The sequence below is a fragment of the Theropithecus gelada genome, chromosome X (genome assembly GCF_003255815.1).
Source record: "Theropithecus gelada isolate Dixy chromosome X, Tgel_1.0, whole genome shotgun sequence".
NCBI lineage: Eukaryota > Metazoa > Chordata > Mammalia > Primates > Cercopithecidae > Theropithecus > Theropithecus gelada.
The window spans coordinates 132,364,799-132,388,556 of NC_037689.1; the positions used below are offsets into that span (position 1 = coordinate 132,364,799).

The following is a 23,758-nucleotide window of genomic DNA, read 5'->3' on the forward strand; positions in this document are numbered from 1 at the left end:
GTTGGGAAATGCTGGAGCATCGGCTTTCAGGAGGAGTTTGGGCCAATATTCATGGGAAACAGAGAAAAACATGGGATTTCCACGTTATTTCACTCCTAATTTGTACGCTCCGACCTCTGTGATCCCCACTCATGCCTTAAATCCCTCGATTTTGTTGGTCTTTGTCTGGAGGGGCTGATTTCTTTTTCAGATCATCCATTTGGATGCACTAGACAAAAGAGAAGTGGGAAAACAAACGCAATGGATAAAAATAAAGCGAATATCATGACAGTTCGTATAGCTAATGAGAAACTCAGTTCCATTTTGCAAGCATCTTTAGATTCAACAAAACTGGGAAAAGTCCGAAGAACAGGTAGCAAGCAGAACCAAATGTTTTCTCTTACTAGGAATTACGGAGTCCCGAACAATCATGACTCAGCGTGTGTGAGATCTGGATTTTTTTTTTTTTTTTTTTTTTTAAAGAGTCTCGCTCTGTCGCCCAGGCTGGAGGGCAGTGGCGCGATCTTGGCTCACTGCAACCTCTGCCTCCCCGCCCGGGTTCAAGCGATTCTCCTGCCTCAGCCTCCTGAGTAGCTGGAATTACAAGCGCCCGCCACCACGCCTGGCTAATTTTTTTGTATTTTTAGTAGAGACAGGGTTTTGCCATGTTGGCTAGGCTGGTCTCGAACTCCTGGCCTCAGGTGATCCACCCGCCTCCGCCTCCCAAAGTGCTGGGATTACAGGCACGAGCCACCACGCCCGGCCGAGATTTGGATTTTTTATTTAACTAACACCTACATAAAACTTGTTATGTGCTAGGCACTATTCTAAGAGTTTTAGAAATATTAACTGTCTTGGTTGTGACTGGCCAGTGGTGCAGGTGCTAAAGAAATTTACGGAGACAGTCATAGGTAACGAAAGGCAGATTTGTTAGAGAAGATATGAAAATACGTTGCAAGGATGCAATGGGCAGCACTACAGAGGAGGAGCTGTCTGCAAAGAAGCAGGGACTGGAGGGAAGTTTTATAGGGTCATGCTGGAGGTGGGTAAGTGCAGAAAGAGGTCATGCTGCTGGGGCCACTGTGTGGAAGGTGTGCCCTCTGGTTGTTTGTGCTCATTGTTCTTCCCCACCTGGGGCCCACCTGGCCCCTTTCTCATTGCTGCTTACTTCTCAGGACTCTGCATCCCACCCCGCCCCGTAACACCCCTCAGAACAACAATGACAAATCTTTGGAATTGGGGGTGAGGTCTCATCTTCCAACTGCTTCCTGCTGACCAGGGGTATAGAGTTGACCCTATCTATGGTTGTTGGTCTGTCAGGAGACCCTGTGGGTCATTGTCCCAGACTGTGGGACCTAGGATATTGAATCTTGCTGGAGGAAGGGACGCATCACAGAGTGGGAGTATGTCAAGGCAAAACTGGTGACCAGCTGAATCCAGGGGAGACTCATAAAGGTAGCAGGCATCATTGGGGAGAGACTGATATCCCATTCACAGCATTACTTGAAAGTGAAACTGCTGAATTCTAGAAGATAAAAGTTTGTTTCTTAAGCCAGTTACTGAAAAGGCAAACAAAAAACCCCACAACCATTTGTAGTGTGACTGTTTTTCCTTATTGGAAGCCCATTTAGATAGCCTGGAAGTTAAACTCAAAGAAAAAGTGTTTAAATATAATTAGACACAAGAAGAGTGTATTCAGGGTTATGAGTATAGCAGGTGAATACATGACTCTTAGGAAAAGTGTGAAAAGGTTTTTTTAAATTACATTGATAATTTAGACATATTTTTTAAAAGGGCACAGAATTAAGTTATATTAGAGGAAAACATTGCTTCGTTGTTTTTTTTTGTTTTTTTGTTTTTTTTTTTTTTCAAGATGAAACATTTTAGCATTAGGCCATAATAACAGAATTGGAGGAAAAAGTTACAGGAGCTGACAAAAAATGAAGGAGAGAGTTATTATCTTTGGCATTCTCCGGGGAGAAAAAGCTGAAAGCAGCAAGGCACAGCAAAAGTTGAACTGAGATATTATTCTGTGAAGCTTTAACTTCTTACAATTATATTAAGAGCAGATTAATATCTTCAGAAAATCTTGTTTTTAACATAGGGGACTGATGTTAGATTATCCTAAATTATTCCCTTTCAGTTATAACCAACTTAAACACATACAAAATTCCTTTCATAACTTCTCCTTTGTAAACCTTCTCACGACTTACACAGACTGTATGGACTTTCTGACTTGGACATCAGGGCTTTCTGACTTGTCCTAAACACCCCTTTCTTAAACAACAGGTCATTTTACTTTAGGACAAAAATTTGTCATAAAAGATCCTTTCTTGGCTGGGGCGCAATGGCTCATGCCTGTAATCCCAGCAGTTTGGGAGGCCAAGGCAGGCAGATGACTTGAAGTCAGGAGTTCAAGACCAGTCTGGCCAACATAACATGGTGAAACCCTGTCTCTACTAAAAATACAGAAATTAGCCGGGTGTGGTGGTTGGCATCTGTAATCCCAGCTACTCCGAAGGCTGAGGCAGGAGAATCACTTGAAGCTGGGAGGCCGAGGTTGCAGTGAGCCGAGATTGCACCACTGCACTCCAGCCTGGGCAGACTTGGTGTCAAAAACAAAAAAAAAAATCCTTTCTCATACAAAATTTTTATTTAAAACCTTCCTTACTGGCTGGTCGCAGTGACTCATGCCTGTAATCCCAGCACTTTGGGAGGCCGAGGTGGGCGGATCACGAGGTCAGGAGTTCGAGACCAGCCTGGTCAACATGGTGAAACCCTGTCTATACTAAAAATACAAAAAAAAATTAGCTGGGCATGGTGGCAGGTGCCTGTAGTCCCAGCTACTCGGGGGGCTGAGGCAGGAGCATCGCTTGAACCCAGGAGGCAGAGGCGGAGGTTGCAGTGAGTTGAGATCATGCCACGGCACTCCAGCCTGGGCAACAGAGCAAGACTCCATCTCAAAAAAAAAATAGCCAGGCATGGTGGCATGCGCCTGTAATCCCAGCTACTCTGGTGGCTGAGGTGGGAGAATTGTTTGAACCTGGGAGGCGGAGGTTGCAGTGAGAGATCATGCCACTGCACTCAGCCTGGGCAACAGAGTCAATATTTCTGGTTTTCGAACCTTTTACTAAAGGTAACCTCCTATGTGAAATTAAGAAGCGTTGGCTGGGCGTGGTGGCTCACACCTGTAATCCCAGCACTTTGGGAGGCCGAGGCGGGCGGATCACGAGTTCAAGAGATCGAGACCATCCTGGCCAACATGGTGAAACCTCATCTCTACTAAAAATGCAAAACTTAGCAGGGCATGGTGGTGCTCGCCTATAGTCCCAGCTACTCAGGAGGCTGAGGCAGGAGAATCGCTTGAACCTGGGAGGTGGAGGTTGTAGTGAGCCAAGAACACACCACTATACTCCAGCCTGGCGACAGAGCGAGACTCCGTCTGAAAAAAATAAAAAAGAAGCCTTAACTGAGGGGATGATTTAAACATGAGGTGTCTCCAAAGAGATGGCAAGCAATTTAGAAGATCTAGAACTGGTCCAAAGGTAACTCAGAGAAAAGAAAATTTCAAGACAGGAAATCAGAAGCTGTCCATGGAGGGAAAAATAATCAATACATGGCAAAAGTACCACAAGTATTAAACCACAAAGGAGTGACTTTCAAATCCAGGAATTGAACCCAGGTGCCATTGTGATAGGGCAAAGCCTTAGCAACTGACCTACAGCACAAGGTGACTATTGTTGTTTTACCACGAGTTCAGAGCATTTTCAAGCTTGCAAAAAGTTTTAACTGCTCAAGAGAATTTTCTAAGACTAGCTATGTTATTATTATGCATCCTTCTTTTAATGTAACCATTTTCTTTTCATGGTGTTCTCAATTCCAATAGTGACTCAATCTAAATAAAAGCCTGTTAAAGTCCAGATAGTAATTTTCCAGGTTTTTACCACATAAGCAAAAGGTATTTCCAGAAAGGGGTAGAGGAGGCATCTCCATGGCAGGCAGCTTTTTAAATCAAAAGGGAAGTTTATGATTTTACTTGCCTCCTCCAGAGTTGCCCTTGGCTTTGTTTTATTGATGACTCATGTTTGATCTGGAAGCTAGCCAAAGCAGAAAGCCCCCCTTCAGTTTAAGGCCTGATGATCATCAAGGGTTGGGATTATGTCCCAGGGGCCCTTTGGCCCTCCAGGGCAGTCCCATTTCCGGTGGCCGAGCTTGTGGCAGAGGGGGCAAGCCATGCGGGGGTTTTTCGTCATTCATCCCATAGGACCAGTTTGCCTTCCAGTGGCGTGGGCTTCTGCACTGATGGCAGTTATCTGGAGGAGTATCCTTAGGGCAACCTGGAATGGAGGCTAGGGACTTGCAAAGCAGCCAACAGTTGACCCTGCTTCTCGTCCCTGCGTTCTTCTTTCTCCTTAGCCCTGTCCTTATCCTGCTCTTGGTTACAAAAGACTGAGGAGACTAATTTGAGGTTTTCTGCATAGAGGCCATGCTGTATTACAAAAGAAAATTGGACAATTTTCATTTTTTAAATTTATCTCAGGGTTACATTTGTCTCAACGTTTTGGGATGCAACCCAGAGGTTAGTCTGACGGAATAGAGGAAGTTTGTCCCACGGTGGGACTGGAAAACGATGAGCTGCTGGGGGCTAATGTCTGCTGCGGACATGAAGCACACTCTCGCCGCAAACCGCCCCCCCACTGCCCCACCGGGAAGAGGACTCAGCTCACATCTGCTGAGGAATTCCAGTGCACTTTTCTTTTCTTTTCTTTCTTTCTTTCTTTTTGTGTTTTTTTTCTTTGAGATGCAGTCTCGCTTTGTCACCCAGGCTGGAGTGCAGTGGTGGGATCTTGGCTCACTGCAACCTCCACCTCCCAGGTTCAAGCAATTCTCCTCTCTTAGCCTCCCAAGTAGCTGGGGTTACAGGCATGCACCACTACGTCCAGCTAATTTTTTGCATTTTTAGTAGAGACGGAGTTTCCCCATGTTGGCCAGGCTGGTCTTGAACTCCTGACCTCAGGTGATCCTCCCACCTCGGCCTCCCAAAGTGCTGGGATTACAAGCATGAGCCACTGAGCCTGGCCTCGAGTGCACTTTCTAAAGGGGCATCCCACCTACTGGAAAGGACATCTCAGCGCTGGGGCCTTACGCTGGATGGTTAGCCCAAGTGCGAGGAAAAAGGGTAAAGGAAAAACTCAGCCTGGTCCCATCCCAGGAGAGAGGACCAGAATGGGGAGACTCACTGCTCTGAGGCTGTTTGCGATCACCTAATTTGGGAACGTCCAGAGCAGGAGGTCTGGCTGTTTTCGCAGGACTATTTCGAGTAAGAAAGAGGGGCTCTGAGCTCCCCAAAACATATATGCCAATTGCACCACAAAGGGATTGTAGACCTTTTCGCCAGAAGGGATAGGAGAGGGCCTTCTTCCCTTCTGGGCAAGGCAGCCAAACCTGTTCACACCCGCTGGCCTTCAGGCCACACCAGGAAATGGCCCTGACCAGTTGCCATCAATTGCCAGAGGGATACTAGAATTTGTCGGCTGGAAGACTGAAAAGTAAAGCAAATTCTGAACTCTCACGGGATCGTGGGGCAGCAGTCTGATGTCTTTCCACCGGGACCTCCTGGTTCCCTGGGGAGCAGCCCTGGCCAGGGACTTTAAATTATCTCAGGGTTTTGACGCTGTCCAACGAGAGGTTGGAATTGGAGGAAAGGAAGAGAGTAGGGGAGAGGCCCATACAGGCCACCAAAATGTTGCACGTGCAACTGGCCAGTGGCGCGGGTGGTAAAGGAATTTACCAAGACAGTCATAGGTAAAGAAAGGCAGATTTATTAGAGAAGTCATGAAAAATATGTTGCAAGGAGGCAAAGGGCAGCACTGCAGAGGAGGAGCTATCTGCAAAGAGGCAGGCGCTGGAGGGAGCTGGAGGGGGCTGCATGTGGAAACAAGTCATGCTGCTGGACCCACATGTGGAACGAGGTCGTTGTGCCCTAGGTCTCTCTGAACAATTTTGCATCGTTCTTCCCCACCTGGGGCGCTTTGCTCATTGTTTCTTACTTATCTTAACAGGACTCCGCAAACTCTTAATCCTCACCACTTGAATGGCCCTGGGGAAGAGAAGGCCATTGCATTGAAATGTAATAGTTATGAAATTGCTTTCAAAATTCAGCCAGAAATAATAATTTTGCCTGCCTCTTTTCAATTATCCCATACTAAACTTGCCAAGGCCAATTGTCATTTTATTCCTCACTGTTTATGCTTTCTGCCTGCAGTATGAGGGATTTGTAAGTACTTTTAGATGGTTTCCTTTAAATTGCCTGTATTTTTCTCCCAGCTAGATTAGAAACAACAACCTCTGTTTTTGAGCAACTTAGGTATCTCTTTTTATCTCAAGGTCTCAGCAACCCTTTAGGCCAGCCCCACCTCCTACTCCCTGCTCAAAAGAAATTATAATACATTCTTTTGTTCACAATAGCTACTAAACAATCATTTGTTGAGGAGGCACATGCACTGACCCCAGGAGCTTAACAATTTAGGAGAACAAGACGAGAAGAATGCTACTTTGGCTATCATTTCTAGGTTTTATTCACATCATTCTTGCCTGCTAGTTTTTTTTTTTAACCTTTCATGTAAATCTTTTGGGAAGGTTTGGGGTGTTTGTGATTTGTAGATTTGGGTTCAACTTGTATTTGACTTGCTCTTGTGGTAACTAAAGGTTACAACGTAGCTTCAAGGGTGTCATGACAACTGGTAAAACAAAGAGCTGATTATCACGTTTGTTACTTCCCTTTTATAGGTGAGGGCCTGGGACACAGGGCAGCAGACTGGGATATGCAGAGAAGAGTAGCCTAATTGTCAAGTCTAGATCTAACAAAAACAGTGTCCCAAGATCATGGCATATTTCCCTGGAACTGGAAGAACTGATCAAGAAACACAGCTAGGTTGGTATAATAATGTGTGGGTAGAAATGGGGAGAAGTGAAAACAATTTCTTTAATGTTGTGTTTGCCATTGTAGCATATAGAATTCTTGCTGTTTTTGTATTACTTGTTCCTTTTGATGTTCCAATTTGTGTATGTACTATGAGTCCTATTTATATCTTTACAGGTTTGGGGTTCCTGACATGTAGCTGTTCTTTAGTAAAAGAGAGCTCTTTCACTTTGATAATAGCTGTAAATTTACTACCATCTCATATATTTAGTTATTTCATATTACTAACTCCTTTTCTTAGAAACACAATCCATTAGTCACTCTTTCCTTGTCATTTTATTATACCTATTTTCTTAGTGTTGTACTTATTTAAAAATTAGATACTTGTAAGGCTTAGGCAGGATGAAATTTTGTCTATTTATTCAAAATATACATATGAAATCTTACTACCTGCCAAGAATACTAGCAAACGTTGAAAATTAAAATGAACAGAATGGAGGTAAGATTCCCTTGTTCACTGGCCTGCTTCATATTTTTCTGTTATTCAGGCAATTTGGTTTTTTACTCTGTTCTGTCTTTAATCACTGCTTCTGCATTCACCCTGAATTTACTCAGCTTTAACCACCATCTTTTATAAACTTTCAGGTACCCTGGGAATTTTAACAGTGGCTTTTAGGACATCTTGATACTAGCCTGAATTCTGCTGCTATCTAATTATGTGCCATTAATCTCTTTGGAATTTTATCCAACTGTAAAACAGAAATGATTTACCTACTTTACAAGATAACTATGAAAGATAGGCTATTTAAACCTGCATTTATTCATAAAATAATTTCATAAGTATTTATCAAGTGCTTATGAGTACAGAAATTGTGTCCAGGGAGATATTCTGAGGCACCTCATTTTTTTTTTTACTTAAACAGAAGGGCAGAGGAATCTTGGCTTTGCCACTTAGTAGCTGTAACTTGAGTAACCCCTCTGGGCTTTGGTTTCCCCCTGTGAAAAATGGGCATTGTGCTGGTGCCTACCTCAAAGAATTATTGTAAACTTTAAATGCAATCACCTATTTAAAGTGATTAGGACAGTACCTGGCACATAGTAAGTGTCCAAGAAACAGTAGCTATTATTAATCTGTCTTATATCAGGAATGGGGACTCCACATCATCTTCATGTCTGGGATTTAAGTAATCTGATTCTGCCTAATATAATCAAGTTTGTCTTATTCTATTCCCAGAATGAACAAAGAATACATATTTATTATCTTACATGTCATAACTTGTCACGAACTATCTCAAGACTGTCCCATTATTTTAAGTTCACCACTGGGTAGCTGAGCAGGGTTAATGATTGAACCAATCCAGATAAGTATGTAAAAACATTTTGTAGGCCAGGTGCAGAGGCTCACACCTGTAATCCCAGCACTTTGGGAGGCCGAGGCGGGTGGATCACCTGAGGTCGGGAGTTCGAGACCAGCATGACCAACACAGAGAAACCCCATCTCTACTAAAAATACAAAATTAGCTGGGAGTGGTGGCACATGCCTGTAATCCCAGCTACTCTGGAGGCTGAGTCAGGAGAATAGCTTGAACCCGGGAGGTGGAGGTTGCGATGAGCCAAGATTGCGCCATTGCACTCCAACCTGGGCAACAAGAGCAAAACTCTGTCTCAAAAAAAAAAAAATTATCTATAAAGTGTTATGATTATTTTAATTAACAACTCCCATTTCACTAGGTTTATTTGCCTTCTCAGCCAGTTCTCTATATGGTTACTAAAATGTGTGGTTTTACAAAATTATTAGCATGGAGTTAAGATTTTAGTACTTAGTGTGGCTCATTAAGTGATGGTTAAAATTTCTAAAACAGCAGTTCTTAAAATGATATGAGCCATGGCAGCATTCTTAGAATGTATGTAGCTTCTAATACTACCTGAAATGAAAACACTGATTTGCATAGATACTAAATTCTGAGATACTTGTTTTTTAAAAAGCCTCACTGCTTTAACTCAAATCTTTGTAAATTAGCTGAGGTCTTTTTTATATGAATAGCTGTGAGGAGCCAGATTATATATAATGTAAAAACACACACCGAGGCAGGCGCGGTGGCTCACGCCTGTAATCCCAGCACTTTGGGAGGACGAGGCAGGCGGATCACCTTCGGTCCAGGAGTTCGAGACCAGCCTGGCCAACATGGTGAAACCCCATGTCTACTAAAATACAAAAATTAGCCAGGCGTGGTGGCGAGCGCCTGTAATCCCAGCTACTTGGGAGGCTGAGGCAGGAGAATCGCTTGAACCTGGGAGGTGGAGGTTGCAGTGAGCCGAGATCACAGCCAGTGCACTCCAGCCTGAGCAACAAGAGCGAAATTCCATCTCAAAAACAAAAAACAAAAAAACTGTACAATTATGGTTTAAAATAGAAAGAAACCACACTGAAAACAGTAATTCGTTTGCCAAATGAACTCAGTTAGGTTAGCACCTTAGCAAGACCCTTTGGGAACAAGTGGCCTCTAAGTACTTCGGTAGCAGTATCTTTTTTTTTTCTTTTCAGACTTTTGCTTTTCTAAAATTACAAAGGTGTAGTGTGTCTGCTGTTACAGGATGGAAAAATGCATCATAGGAGGTTGGAAGCTTGTTGGCCTCAGTCATAAAGGGATAAGAAAATTGAGAATTAGGCATAGGGCAGAAAGGACCTCACCCCTCCCAACGCTTTCATTTCTAAATAATGCTTGAGGAAACCATGCCAGGGTTTGTAAAAGAGTAGAGCCACAACCACGGGGAGTGGGCACTGGGGAAGGAGGAAGGAGGGGACGACGTGGGGATAAAGCGGCTTCTTAACTGCGCCTGCGCCCCTGGCAAAGCTGACAGAGGAGCGTGAAGTGACGTCATTGCCTGCGTCACAATACGCGTCATCTGACTGGAAGCGTATCGCAGGCTCTGAGGGGCGGAACCCAACGGATGGTCAAAGGCGGCAGATTGTAGTTTTTGTTTTGGCCGGAAAGGCTTACCATGAGTTGCCAGGGCTGAGATGGAGAAGGATTCGCGGCGGTGACAGATTAAATTCCCCAGTTACATTATAGACTTGGAGGTGGGGGATCTTCTCATCGTTAGAGGCCCCGATCATGGGAGATAGGCGGTTCGGAGCCAGTCCTGCCTAACTTTGTGTTCACTGATGTTAGGGATGCTAGGGCTGCAAAGGTGGGCACCCCTACTCGTCTAAGAGCTTTCTCCTCTCTTCTCTTTTTCCCCTTTGCCTCTCTCCTTACATCACCTGCCCACTAAGTCGACTTGTCCTTGTGTGAACGGCAGCCGGAAAGCCTTGAGAACTTATTCCTCGACCCGGACATGGCACAGGAGAAAATGGAAGTAGGTTTCGAATCGCTGCCGAGTTCCACTACCGCAGACAGCAACATTCCGAGAAGAGTCAACAGTGCCCCTTTGATCAATGGACTTGGGTGAGCCAGGTTGAGATACTGAAGGAGGCAAGCGGGTGGGGAGGAGGTGTTCGGGAAAGTGATTTCCTATAGAATTCCCGTCCCTTTATTTGTTGAGGTTCTGCAGGTATCTCGCTTGTTCCTGGTGTCCTGAGATCCCACCCTCAACCTTGGGTGGGGGTAGTGGGACGGGCTGACCTGAGGGAGAGCGCGCACCCACCCTGAGGTTGACAGACATCTGAATCTGAACATCCTCCCCTGATCAGAGTCCACCCGGACCCGAATGCAGCAGCCAATTGGTGTGGAGCACGGCTTTTTTCTAACTTCACCCCATTTCTTACCGATTCCTTTGAAGAAACTTAGCATCCTCCCCCACTCACCCCCAGATCTTCTGCCATGACTGTAATATTTGTCATTTCAGCTGCTTCATCACCTCTGACCTTCACCTCCAGCCACTTGAATGGAAATGGTTGTCAAACAAATAAACTTTGGACTTTTTTTACACCTTTTTTTTTTTTTTGAAACAGAGTCTTGCTCTGTCGCCCAGGCTGGAGTGCAGTGGCACGATCTCAGCTTACTGTAACCTCCGCCTCCTGGGTTCAAGCAATTCTCGTGCCTCAGCCTCCCTAGTAGCTGGGATTACAGGCGCCTGCCACCACACCCGGTAATTTTTTGTATTTTTAGTAGAGACAGGGTTTCACCATGTTGGCCAGGCTGGTCTCGAACTCCTGGCCTCAGGTGATCCGCCCGCCTCAGCCTACCAAAGTGCTGGGATTACAGATGTGAGCCACTGCTCCTGTCCTACACCTATTTTTTATTGGCGCAAAAAGTTTTGGTACCACAGAAGCTTGATCTCCTAAATTACACATTCTCACTGGGTGATACTTCCCCCAAGCGGGGAGAAAATAGTTCTTAGGGGGGTGTGAAAAATTTTTACTCTTTTTATGTATAAAGCACAGATATACATACAGTCTGTACACAGATATATAGTATATATGTGTTATTAAAATTTCACGGAGGGGAAGCAATTAGGGGAAAAAATGTCTAAAAAGGCTTTTTAGAGGGTCAATAATGAAAAAATAATTTAGAAACACTGCACTAAATGATGGTTAACTGTATTTCTGAAGATCTGGGATTACTAAATCTTGTTTCCTTTTTTTGTTTTTTAAGACGGAGTCTCACTGTGTCGCCCAGGCTGGAGTGCAGTGGCGTGATCTCGGCTCACTGCAACCTCCGCCTCCCGGGTTCAAGCGATTCTCCTGCCTCAGCCTACCGAGTAGCTGGGACTTCAGGCACCCGCCACCACGCCCGCCTAATTTTTTGTATTTTTAGTGGAGACAGGGTTTCACCGTGTTAGCCAGGATGGTCTCGATCTCCTGACCTTGTGATCTGCCCGCCTTGGCCTCCCAAAGTGTTGGGATTACAGGCATGAGCCATCGCGCCCGGCCTAAATCTTACTTAAATTAGACTTTTAAAATGATATTTTGGATCTCACATTTCAGTATTATAAGGTTTTCTAGATATCATAAAAATGTCTGAAAAATGCATTCACTACATACATTGCTAACTTTGCTCCTCACCTTTTGTGGCATCATACTGATTGATAGTTGTAATTCACAGTACCATAGACTTATCAGGAAGGGATTCAGAGACCAGCTTTACCCTCCTTGTTTAACATATGAGGAAACTGAGGCCCATAAATCTCCAAAATGACATGTTTAGTGGCAGAGCCAGTACTAGGAACCTCTGTTTCCTGACTCCTAAATGACTCTTCTGGCCACTACTAATGAATAACTAAGTTGATTAACTAAATAAATGCAGCTTTTGGGTCATTTGAGGTAGGAGAGAATATACTGTTCACAAAATGAAAAGCAAACTAAGATTGACCAAAAAAGAAAAAAAATACATTACCTTTTTAAAATAGGCAGGTGGAAAAACATAGAAGGGGGACTCTGCATGTTGTGCTGAGAACAAGAACATTTTATTCACTCAGGATTTTGCTCTAATCCTGTTGTGGAAATAAAGGAATTATGGGACCCACTCTACTAGTAGAAGAGAGCAGTAGGGAGAATGTTGGGTTTATTGAAGACAATATAAAAAGAAGAAATAGACTGCAAATAGACGATGGAGGATGTGTACTTGAAAGAACCTGTGGATCCTCTTTAATGTATTAAATATGCCAGAGAAGGAGTGGACCCTTCCCTAATCCTCAAAGCCTTGGAAACACAGAGATCTCAGTTATCCCTTCATATCTTGCTTTGTTCTGCAAAGGATTTTTTTTTGTTTTGTTTGTTTTTGGCTTTTATCATATTAGAGCATAGCTATAGTGTTAAATTCCATAGCTAAAGATCCTAATGCATGAAGTAAAATTTTTACAGAAAGGTAAGGGTCACTAGCATATTTCTCTAGTAGGAGTTTAAAGATAGAGAAACCACAAAGTGGACGGAGTCCAGGGACTCTAGTCCATCAGAAAGAAGTAACATAGGAATGATGTGTGACATCCCTGAGATTGGGGAACTTGCCTAGATGATCTGAGGGCATATTTTGTGCTGTTGTAGAAAATGTAGGGCATGGTCAGAGAAGTTATTCTGAAGCAAGAAAAATTTAGAGTAGGATTACACTGAGCCTTAGTTGAATTCATTTTCACCTCAGTTCTTATTTGCATATGCATACTGCTCACTTTTCTCCCTTTTTTTTTCTTCCTTGGCCCTCTAATACTTGTGTACTTCCCCTTTCTAAACTATACCTGGCAGTAAAGCATTCTCTTCAGAAAGTGAGAATCACTAGCATATTTCTTTAGTAGGAGTTATAGAAACCACAAAGTGGACAGAGTTCACGGACTCCGGTCCATCAGAAAGAAGTAACATAGGAATGATGTGTGACATGCCTGAGGTCAGGGAACTTGCCCAAATGATCTGAGGGGATGTTTTGTGCTGTTGTAGAGAATATTTAGCTTACTAAACATTGTTGCACCTCTTTCAAGTCATTTTCGAACTTTGCTCCATGTTTCTTCTATATAAAGACCCTCTTGCACCAGCATTTGCAGAATTAAATTCCTTACATTGGTTTCTTTTGTATCAATTCTTTAATACAGCATTACTGTGTTAAAGAAGTATCTGCACTGTTTTATGTGTATCTTGAACTAATAAAAATTCCAACGTCAAAAGTTTTGAACCTCTTGGTTCTTTATACTCTTTATCCCTGTAGTTGGCTGACTTTATTACTAGTATCAATAACTATGTTTAAAGCTAGGAGTTTTTTTCTTCTCTTTCTCTGACCCTTATGCAAAGACTCAGAGATTAGGTTCTTGTATTCCTGCCAGTGCCTCCCTACCTTAAAAACCTCTACCTTGACCCTGCATTTAAACTGTTACTGCCTCAATTATTATTATTATTTTCCTGAGATGGAGTCTTGAGGCTGGAGTGCAGTGGTTCAATCTTGGCTTACTGCAACCTCTGCCTCCTGGGCTCAAGCGATTCTCCTGCCTCAGCCTCCCGAGTAGCTGGGACTACAGGCATGCACCACCATGCCTGGCTAATTTTTGTATTTTTAGTAGAGACGGGTTTCACTATGTTGGCCAGGCTGGTCTCGAGCTCCTGACCTCATGATCTGCCCACCTTGGCCTCCCAAAGTGCTGCTATTACAGGCATGAGCCACTGCCCCTGACCCTCAATTCTATTTGAAAGGCAAATTACTGCCCCAGACCCAAATGCAGCCCACCACCTGGATTTGCAAATAAAATTTTATTGGAATGGAACCATCCCCATTTGTTTAGTTATTATCTATGGCTACTTTCCCACTGCAGTGGCAGAACTGAGGAGTTGCAACAGATACTGTATGGCCCACAAATCCTCAAATGTTTACTCTCTGGCCCTTTGCAGAAAAAGTTTGCCCATCCTTTGGTTTATTGAACTCTTACGAACGTGGAAGAATAGCAGCCATGAAAAATGATTACTTTGGGAATATAAGTGACATAAATCTATTATAGTTTAGACAGAGCTGTTTATTGATCATTTGATGTGGAACATTGAACTTCATCCAGTTACACTACCTTTGCTTTTTCCGAGTTAGAAGTAGCACTTAACTCAGTTCAGATATCACCTAGGGTTTTATAAATTCATGTTGAATAATGCATATCAGTTGAAGTATATATTGCCTGAATTATTTCTTTCAGTTATAGTCTTACTAAAATTGGCGAACAAATTTAGGGTAGAATATATCATTGCTAGCCCTAAGAATTAAGCCCCCTACACATGTAAACAAAAAAGAGTGGAAAGAAAGAGCCCATTAGTGTCCCTCCAATTTTCTTATAAGTGACTGCCAGAACATATTCCTATTCTCACAAAGAAAATGACTGGGAAAGGAAGTAAACTTAGATAAATCCATATACCTTCCATTCATAAAATAGTAAGTTACCGCCTGTTATATGCAAATTATGATGTTGCAAAGACATATCTCAGGGCTCAATAAACTTTAATAGGGACTGTAAATACTTGAAGGACTTAAATGTGTGGTAGAGTAAGATAAGTGCGTAGGGAGCTAAAGAAAGTGCTAGGGGAATTCAAAGAAGGAAGGGAGAAATTACAGCGGGACTGGTGAGGGAGAAGGACAAGTTTATGAAGAAGGTGACAATTGAGATGGGCCTTCATGGATTGATAGGATACACCCTGGAAAAGAGGGGGACCAATGCTTGGGATAGTATTTTAAGTATTATATACAGAACAGACTTGAAGGCAGAAAAGCATAGATGTATTCCAGAGAACTGAATGGTCCACTTTGCCTGAACCCCTGACTCCTAAATGTTCATCTGCCGATCAGTGCTGATCTCAGGTGAAGTTTTTACCAATCCATGCCTTTAAAAAAGTTAAGTACAGCATAATTAAAGATGTCATTATGTAGTTGCTAATTATCCTTCCTGGGCAGGACTGTACTGTACTCTGAGATTTGTTATTCTCTTATTTTCTTAATACCAAAGTGTCATTTTACAAATGAAATGATGGTGTTGGTCAATGGTGGGATTTTTTAAAAAATGACTTGACTTGGTAAAAGAAAGAGGTGGCAACTATGTTTCTGCCTAGATTTTGTTTTGAAATTGTACTAGTCCATGAAATTGAAGAGTCTGGAGCCAAACTGTGGAGGGCTTTGAATGTCATAGTAAAGAACGTAACTGAATTTGACAGGCACTGAAGAGAGTCATTGAAAGTTGTGAGCAAACTGTTCTTTAGGAAGGTGCCCCTGGTAGTCTGTTAGATAGCCTAGAGAAGGGAAAGAAGAGAGGCAAGGAGCCCAGTTAGACTATGGCAGTCTGTGGAAAAGGAAAAAGACCTTGAATTGGTTTTTGGCAAGGAGCATGAAAAGAATCGGGTGGATATCAGAGAGAGAGAGTATAGAGGTAAAATCTAAAATACTGGCAGTTGACTGGATATAGGCAGCTAAAACAAAAGTGTTATAGATGATTTCTCACATTGGAGGAACCTGGATGAAGGGTACATGCGAACCATCTGTATTCTTTTTGCAACTTCTGGTGAGTCTTAAACCGTTTCAAAATAAGAAGTTATAATAAAAAGGAAAACATGCCAGACACAGCTGGGATCTGTAGTCCTAGCTATTTGAGAGGCTGAGGCAGGAGCATCGTTGAGCCTAGGAGTTTGAGGGCAGCCTAGGCAACATATAGCGGGGCTGACCACATCTCTGAAAAAACAATGAAATGATTTCTTCAGGATTACAAGGTCAAATAGGACGGAGTTCACTTGGTGGGCAACCATCAAAGCTGAGGACACAGACCTAACTTCAGTGGGCAGCAGCTGCACAACTTCAGTCCATTGTTATCATGGGAATGTGGCCCAGTGTTGCAAAATCTTGCAACTTTTCAATAGAAGCCAGAAAGTTGGAATCTGGATGTTGTTTTTTGTTGTTTGTTTGTTTTTGTTTTTTTTAATGTGAAATCTCACAGTGTGCAAAACAAATTCAAAAACATTGTTGACACTGTGTAGGCCAAACCAAACACATCTGTGGAAAATCTGAGTTCCATCAACCCCTGCTATTGTTATTCCTCTTATTCATGTGAAACTTTGGGAATTGAGAGGGAATTGATATTTGCACCTTGTAGCTCTGATCATAAATTTAAGTCATTTACAGGTTTAAACTGAAAATGATGTATTTCCAAGTTCACAATAAATTATATTCATTCTCCGTAGCATAATTAGGAGTAAAGTAGGGTGCTTGAGAATTCCTTACCTTATATGGAGACTTGTTTAGGCTCAGCCAACCAAGGCTGTATGTGTGTGTGTGTTTTAATTTCTACCTTTGCACAGCTTGCCTTTACCCTTGCTGTTTAGGTATTTGAAATCTTCTTTAAAAGAATTTTGTGGCCGGGCATGGTGGCTCACGCCTGTAATCCCAGCACTTTGAGGGGGACAAGGCGGGTGGATCACCTGAGGTCAGGAGTTCGAGACCAGCCAGACCAACATGGTGAAACCTCGTCTCTACTAAAAACACAAAAATCAGCTGGGCATAGTGGTGCATGCCTGTAATCGCAGCTACTAGGGGGGCTGAGGTAGGAGGATTGCTTGAACCTGGGAGGCAGAGGTCGCAGTGAGCTGAGATCGTGCCACTGCACTCCAGCCTGGGCAACAGAACAGAGCGAGACTCCGTCTCAAAAAAAATTTTTTTTTTGTAATGGATTTTATAACAAATGTTTTTCTTTTTCTTTTTAGTTTTAATTCACAGGTGTTGCAAGCTGACATGTTAAGAATTAGGACAAACAGAGCAACGTTTAAGAATCGACACTGTCTGGTAAGAAAGTGCTTATAATGGCCTCCCTGTCCAACACTTGTGCTTATTGGTCTTAACCAATGGTCTTCAAACTTGAGCATTCACAGGGAGGACTTATTAAAACACAGATGGCCAGCGGGAGTCTCACCCCCAGGGTTTCTGATTAAGTAGATGGGGGTGGAGCATGAGAATTTGCATTTCTAACAAGTTCCCACTTTGAGAAACACTGCTCTAAACATTACTGAAGGAAAAATAAACACATTGACTACAGTTATGATTGCTGCAGCTGCAACAGAATTAATTTTTAAATCCCATATGGATTTAATATTGAGATTTTATGTATAAGACCATCTGGTTTCCAATTTTTTTTTTAAAGAAAATTGTAACTTTGAGAGGAAAATTTGCAGACTCTCCTAAAAGTAATTTTTAGGCTTTTAGTTAGACTTTTATCTCACATTTATCTTGAATTATAAATAAGATTTGCTTTTCATGGTATTATCATGCAATCTCTAAATTATAACTCTTTTCTACTAATTATCCTGTAAACATAGAGAATATACTTGTAGATCAGTAAGCCAAGGTGAATACATGATTCATTATATGATTTTTTTATTGAGATGAAATTCACATAACATTCAATTAACTATTTTAAAGTATACAGTTCAATAGCATTTAGTGCATTCACAATGTTGTTCAACCACTACCGCTCTCTAGTTTCTTTTTTTTTTTTTTTGTTATGCTTTAAGTTCTAGGGTACATGTGCACAACGTGCAGGTTTGTTACATATGTATACATGTGCCATGTTGGTGTGCTGCACCCGTTAACTCATCATTTACATTAGGTATATCTCCTAATGCAATCCCTCCTCTCTCCCCGCTCCCCACAATGGGACCCAATGTGTGATGTTCCCCTTCCCGAGTCCAGGTGATCTCATTGTTCAGTTCCCACCTATGAGTGAGAACATGCGGTGTTTGGTTTTCTGTTCTTGTGATAGTTTGCTAAGAATGATGGTTTCCAGCTGCATCCATGTCCCTACAAAGGACACAAACTTATCCTTTTTTATGGCTGCATAGTATTCCATGGTGTATATGTGCCACGTTTTCTTAATCCAGTCTGTCACTGATGGACATTTGGGTTGATTCCAAGTCTTTGCTATTGTGAATAGTGCCGCAATAAACATACGTGTGCATGTGTCTTTATAGCAGCATGACTTATAATCCTTTGGGTATATACCCAGTAATGGGATGGCTGGGTCATATGGTACATCTAGTTCTAGATCCTTGAGGAATCGCCATACTGTCTTCCATAATGGTTGAACTAGTTTACAGTCCCACCAACAGTGTAAAAGTGTTTCTATTTCTCCACATCCTCTCCAGCACCTGTTGTTTCCTGACTTTTTAATGATCACCATTCTAAGGCTACAGTAACCAAAACAGCATGGTACTGGTACCAAAACAGAGATACAGACCAATGGAACAGAACAGAGTCCTCAGAAATAATACCACACATCTACAGCCATCTGATCTTTGACAAACCTGAGAGAAACAAGAAATGGGAAAGGATTCCCTATTTAATAAATGGTGCTGGGAAAATTGGCTAGCCATAAGTAGAAAGCTGAAACTGGATCCTTTCCTTACTCCTTATACGAAAATTAATTCAAGATGGATTAGAGACTTAAATGTTAGACCTAATACCATAAAAACCCTAGAGGAAAACCTAGGTAGTACCATTCAGGACATAGGCATGGGCAAAGACTTCATGTCTAAAACACCAAAAGCAATGGCAGCAAAAGCCAAAATTGACAAATGGGATCTAATTAAACTAAAGAGCTTCTGCACAGCAAAAGAAACTACCATCAGAGTGAACAGGCAACCTACAGAATGGGAGAAAATTTTTGCAATCTACTCATCTGACAAAGGGCTAATATCCAGAACCTACAAAGAACTCAAACACATTTACAAGAAAAAAACAAACAGCCCCATCCAAAAGTGGGCAAAGGATATGAACAGACATTTCTCAAAAGAAGACATTCATACAGCCAACAGACACATGAAAAAAATGCTCATCATCACTGGCCATCAGAGAAATGCAAATCAAAACCACAATGTGATGGTAGTTTCTTTTGCTGTGCAGAAGCTCTTTAGTTTAATTAGATCCCATTTGCCTATTTTGGCTTTTGTTGCCGTTGCTTTTGGTGTTTTAGACATGAAGTCCTTGCCCATGCCTATGTCCTGAATGGTATTACCTAGGTTTTCTTCTAGGGTTTTTATGGTTTTAGGTCTAACATTTAAGTCTCTAATCCATCTTGAATTAATTTTCGTATAAGGAGTAAGGAAAGGATCCAGTTTCAGCTTTCTACTTATGGCTAGCCAATTTTCCCAGCACCATTTATTAAATAGGGAATCCTTTCCCCATTTCTTGTTTCTCTCAGGTTTGTCAAAGATCAGATGGCTGTAGATGTGTGGTATTATTTCTGAGAGCTCTGTTCTGTTCCATTGGTCTGTATCTCTGTTTTGGTACCAGTACCCTGCTGATTTGGTTACTGTAGCCTTGTAGTATAGTTTGAAGTCGGGTAGTGTGATGCCTCCATCTTTGTTCTTTTGGCTTAGGATAGTCTTGGCAATGTGGGGTCTTTTTTGGTTCCATATGAGCTTTAAAGTAGTTTTTTCCAATTCTGTGAAGAAAGTCATTGGTAGCTTAATGGGGATGGCATTGAATCTATAAATTACCTTGGGCAGTATGGCCATTTTCACAATATTGATTCTTCCTATCCATGAGCATGGTGTGTTCTTCCATTTGTTTGTGTACTCTTTTATTTCACTGTGCAGTGGTTTGTAGTTCTCCTTGAAGAAGTCCTTACATCCCTTGTAAGTTGGATTCCTAGGTATTTTATTCTCTTTGAAGCTATTGCGAATTGGAGTTCATTCATGATTTGGCTCTCTGTTACTGGTGTATAAGAATGCTTGTGATATTTGCACATTGATTTTGTATCCTGAGACTCTGCTGAAGTTGCTTATCAGCTTAAAGAGATTTTGGGCTGAAAACAATGGGGTTTTCTAAATATACAATCATGTCATTTGCAAACAGGGACAATTTGACTTCTTCTTTTCCTAACTGAATACCTTGATTTCTTTCTCTTGCCTGATTGCCCTAGCCAGAATTTCCAACACTATGTTGAATAGGAGTGGTGAGAGAGGGCATCCCTGTCTTGTGCCAGTTTTCAAAGGGAATGTTTCCAGTTTTTGCCCATTCAGTATGATATTGGCTGTGGGTTTGTCATAAATAGCTCTTATTATTTTGAGAAACGTTCCATTAATACCGAATTTATTGAGAGTTTTTAGCATGAAGGGCTGCTGAATTTTGTCAAAGGCCTTTTCTGCACTCTATTGAGATAATCATGTGGTTTTTGTCTTTGGTTCTGTTTATATGCTGGATTACGTTTATTGATTTGCGTATGTTGAACCAGCCTTGCATCCCAGGGATGAAGCCCACTTGATCATGGTGGATAAGCTTTTTGATGTGCTGCTGGATTCGGTTTGCCAGTATTTTATTGAAGATTTTTACATCGATGTTCATCAGGGATATTGGCCTAAAATTCTCTTTTTTTGTTGTATCTCTGCCAGGCTTTGGTATCAGGATGATGTTGGCCTCGTAAAATGAGTTAGGGAGGATTCCCTCTTTTTCTATTGATTGGAATAGTTTCAGAAGGAATGGTACCAGCTCCTCCTTGTACCTCTGGTAGAGTTCCGCTGTGAATCCATCTGGTCCTGGACTTTTTTTGGTTGGTAGGCTATTAATTATTGCCTCAATTTCAGAGCCTACTATTGGTCTATTCAGGGATTCAACTTCTTCCTGGTTAAGTCTTGGGAGAGTGTAAGTGTCCAGGAAATTATCCATTTCTTCTAGGTTTTCTAGTTTATTTGCATACAGGTGTTTATAGTATTCTCTGATGGTAGTTTGTATTTCTGTGGGGTCGGTGGTGATATCCCCCTTATCATTTTTTATTACATCTATTTGATTCTTCTCTCTTTTCTTCTTTATTAGTCTTGCTACTGGTCTATCAATTTTGTTGATCTTTTCAAAAAACCAGCTCCTGGATTCATTGATTTTTTTGGAGGGTTTTTTGTGTCTCTATCTCCTTCAGTTCTGCTCTGATCTTAGTTATTTCTTACCTTCTGCTAGCTTTTGAATGCGTTTGCTCTTGCTTCTCTAGTTCTTTTAATTGTGATGTTAGGGTGTCAATTTTAGATCTTTCCTGCTTTCTTTTGTGGGCATTTAGTGCTATAAATTTCCCTCTACACACTGCTTTAAATGTGTCCCAGAGATTCTGGTATGTTGTGTCTTTGTTCTCCTTGGTTTCAAAGAACATCTTTATTTCTGCCTTCATTTTGTTATGTACCCAGTAGTCATTCGGAGCAGGTTGTTCAGTTTCCATGTAGTTGAGTGGTTTTGATTGAGTTTCTTAGTCCTGAGTTCTAGTTTGATTGCACTGTGGTCTGAGAGACAGTTTATTATAATTTCTGTTCTTTTACATTTGCTGAGGAGTACTTTACTTCCAACTATGTGGTCAATTTTGGAATAAGTGTGATGTGGTGCTGAGAAGAATGTATATTCTGTTGATTTGGGGTGGAGAGTTCTGTAGATGTCTATTAGGTCCGCTTGATGCAGAGTTGAGTTCAATTCCTGGATATCCTTGTTAACTTTCTGTCTTGTTGATCTGTCTAATGTTGACAGTGGGGTGTTAAAGTCTCCCATTATTATTGTATGGGAGTCTAAGTCTTTTTGTAAGTCTCTAAGGACTTGCTTTATGAATCTGGGTGCTCCTGTATTGGGCGCATATATATTTAGGATAGTTAGCTCTTCCTGATGAATTGATCACTTTACTGTTATGTAATGGCCTTCTTTGTCTCTTTTGATCTTTGTTGGTTTAAAGTCTGTTTTATCAGAGACTAGGATTGCAACCCCAGCTTTTTTTTTGTTTTCCATTTGCTTGGTAGATCTTCTTCCATCCCTTTATTTTGAGCCTATGTGTGTCTCTGCATGTGAGATGGGTCTCCTGAATACAGCAAACTGATGGGTCTTGACTCTATCCAATTTGCCAGTCTGTGTCTTTTCATTGGAGCATTTAGTCCATTTACATTTAAGGTTAATATTGTTATGTGTGAACTTGATCCTGTTATTATGATATTAGCTGATTATTTTGCTCGCTAGTTGATGCAGTTTCTTCCTAGCATTGATGGACTTTACATTTTGACATGTTTTTGCAATGGCTGGTACCAGTTGTTCCTTTCCATGTTTAGTGCTTCCTTCAGGATCTCTTGTAGGGCAGTCCTGGTGGTGACAAAATCTCTAAGCATTTGCTTGTCTGTAAAGGATTTTATTTCTCCTTCACTTATGAAACTTAGTTTGGCTGGATATGAAATTCTGGGTTGAAATTCTTTTCTTTAAGAATGTTGAATATTGGCCCCCACTCTCTTCTGGCTTGTAGAGTTTCTGCCGAGAGAGCTGCTGTTAGTCTGATGGGCTTCCCTTTGTGTGTATCCCGACCTTTCTCTCTGGCTGCCCTTAACATTTTTTCCTTCATTTCAACTTTGGTGAATCTGACAATTATGTGTCTTGGAGTTGCTCTTCTTGAGGAGTATCTTTGTGGCATTCTCTGTATTTCCTGAATTTGAATGTTAGCCTGCCTTACTAGGTTGGGGAAGTTCTCCTGGATGATATCCTGAAGAGTGTTTTCCAACTTGGTTCCATTTTCCCCGTCACTTTCAGGCACTCCAATCAGACATAGATTTGGTACTCTTTCTTCCAGTTGATCGAGTCAGTTACTAAAGCTTATGCATTTGTCACGTAGTTCTCGTGTTATGGTTTTCAGCTCTTATCAGTTCTTTTAAGGACTTCTCTACATTGGTTATTCTAGTTAGCCATTCGTCAAATCTTTTTTCAAGGTTTTTAGTTTGTTTGCGCTGGTTACGTAATTCCTCCCTTAGCTCTGAGAAGTTTGATTGACCGAAGCCGCCTTCTCTCGACTCATCAAAGTCATTCTCCGTCCAGCTTTGTTCCGTTGCTGGCGATGAGCTGCGTTCCTTTGGAGGGGAAGATGCGCTCTGATTTTTTGAATTTCCAGCTTTTCTGCACTGCTTTTTCCCCATCTTTGGGTTTTTATCTGCCTTTGGTCTTTGATGATGGTGACGTGCTGATGGGGTTTTGGTGTGGGTGTCCTTTCTGTTTGTTAGTTTTCCTTCTAATGGTCAGGACCCTCAGCTGTAGGTCTGTTGGAGTTTGCTCGAGGTCCTCTCCAGACCCTGTTTGCCTGGGTATCAGCAGCAGAGGCTGCAGAAGATAGAATATTGCTGAACAGCGAGTGTTGCTGTCCGATTCTTGCTCTGGAAGGTTCGTCTCAGGGGTGTACCCCACCGTGTGTGGTGTGAGGTGTCAGTCTGCCCCTAGTGGGGGATGTCTCCCAGTTAGGCTGCTAACTGGGTCAGGGACCCACTTGAGCAGGCAGTCTGTCCGTTCTCAGATCTCAACCTCCGTGCTGGGAGATCCACTGCTCTCTTCAAAGCTGTCAGACAGGGGCGTTTACCTCTGCTGAGGTTTCTGCTGCTTTCTGTTTAGCTATCCGCTCTCTAGTTTCTTAATTGCATACATATCCTTG

General features: G+C 42.0%; 1 protein-coding gene across 3 annotated transcripts in view; it reads left to right on the forward strand.

Annotated features, from left to right (window-relative positions):
• Positions 1-23,758, forward strand: part of FAM122C (family with sequence similarity 122C) — a 61,000-nt gene that overhangs the window by 583 nt on the left and 36,659 nt on the right. The window contains exons 2-4 of one of the 3 annotated variants that reach the window (XM_025372908.1): positions 6,769-6,913; positions 10,179-10,350; positions 17,046-17,124. In XM_025372908.1, the coding sequence (XP_025228693.1) occupies positions 6,865-6,913; positions 10,179-10,350; positions 17,046-17,124 (300 nt within the window). In that variant the 5' untranslated portion in view covers positions 6,769-6,864. Of the gene's footprint in view, positions 1-6,768; positions 6,914-9,778; positions 10,351-11,499; positions 13,528-17,045; positions 17,125-23,758 lie in introns of those variants that run through there. The other 2 variants (XM_025372909.1, XM_025372910.1) reach the window with 2 other exon arrangements.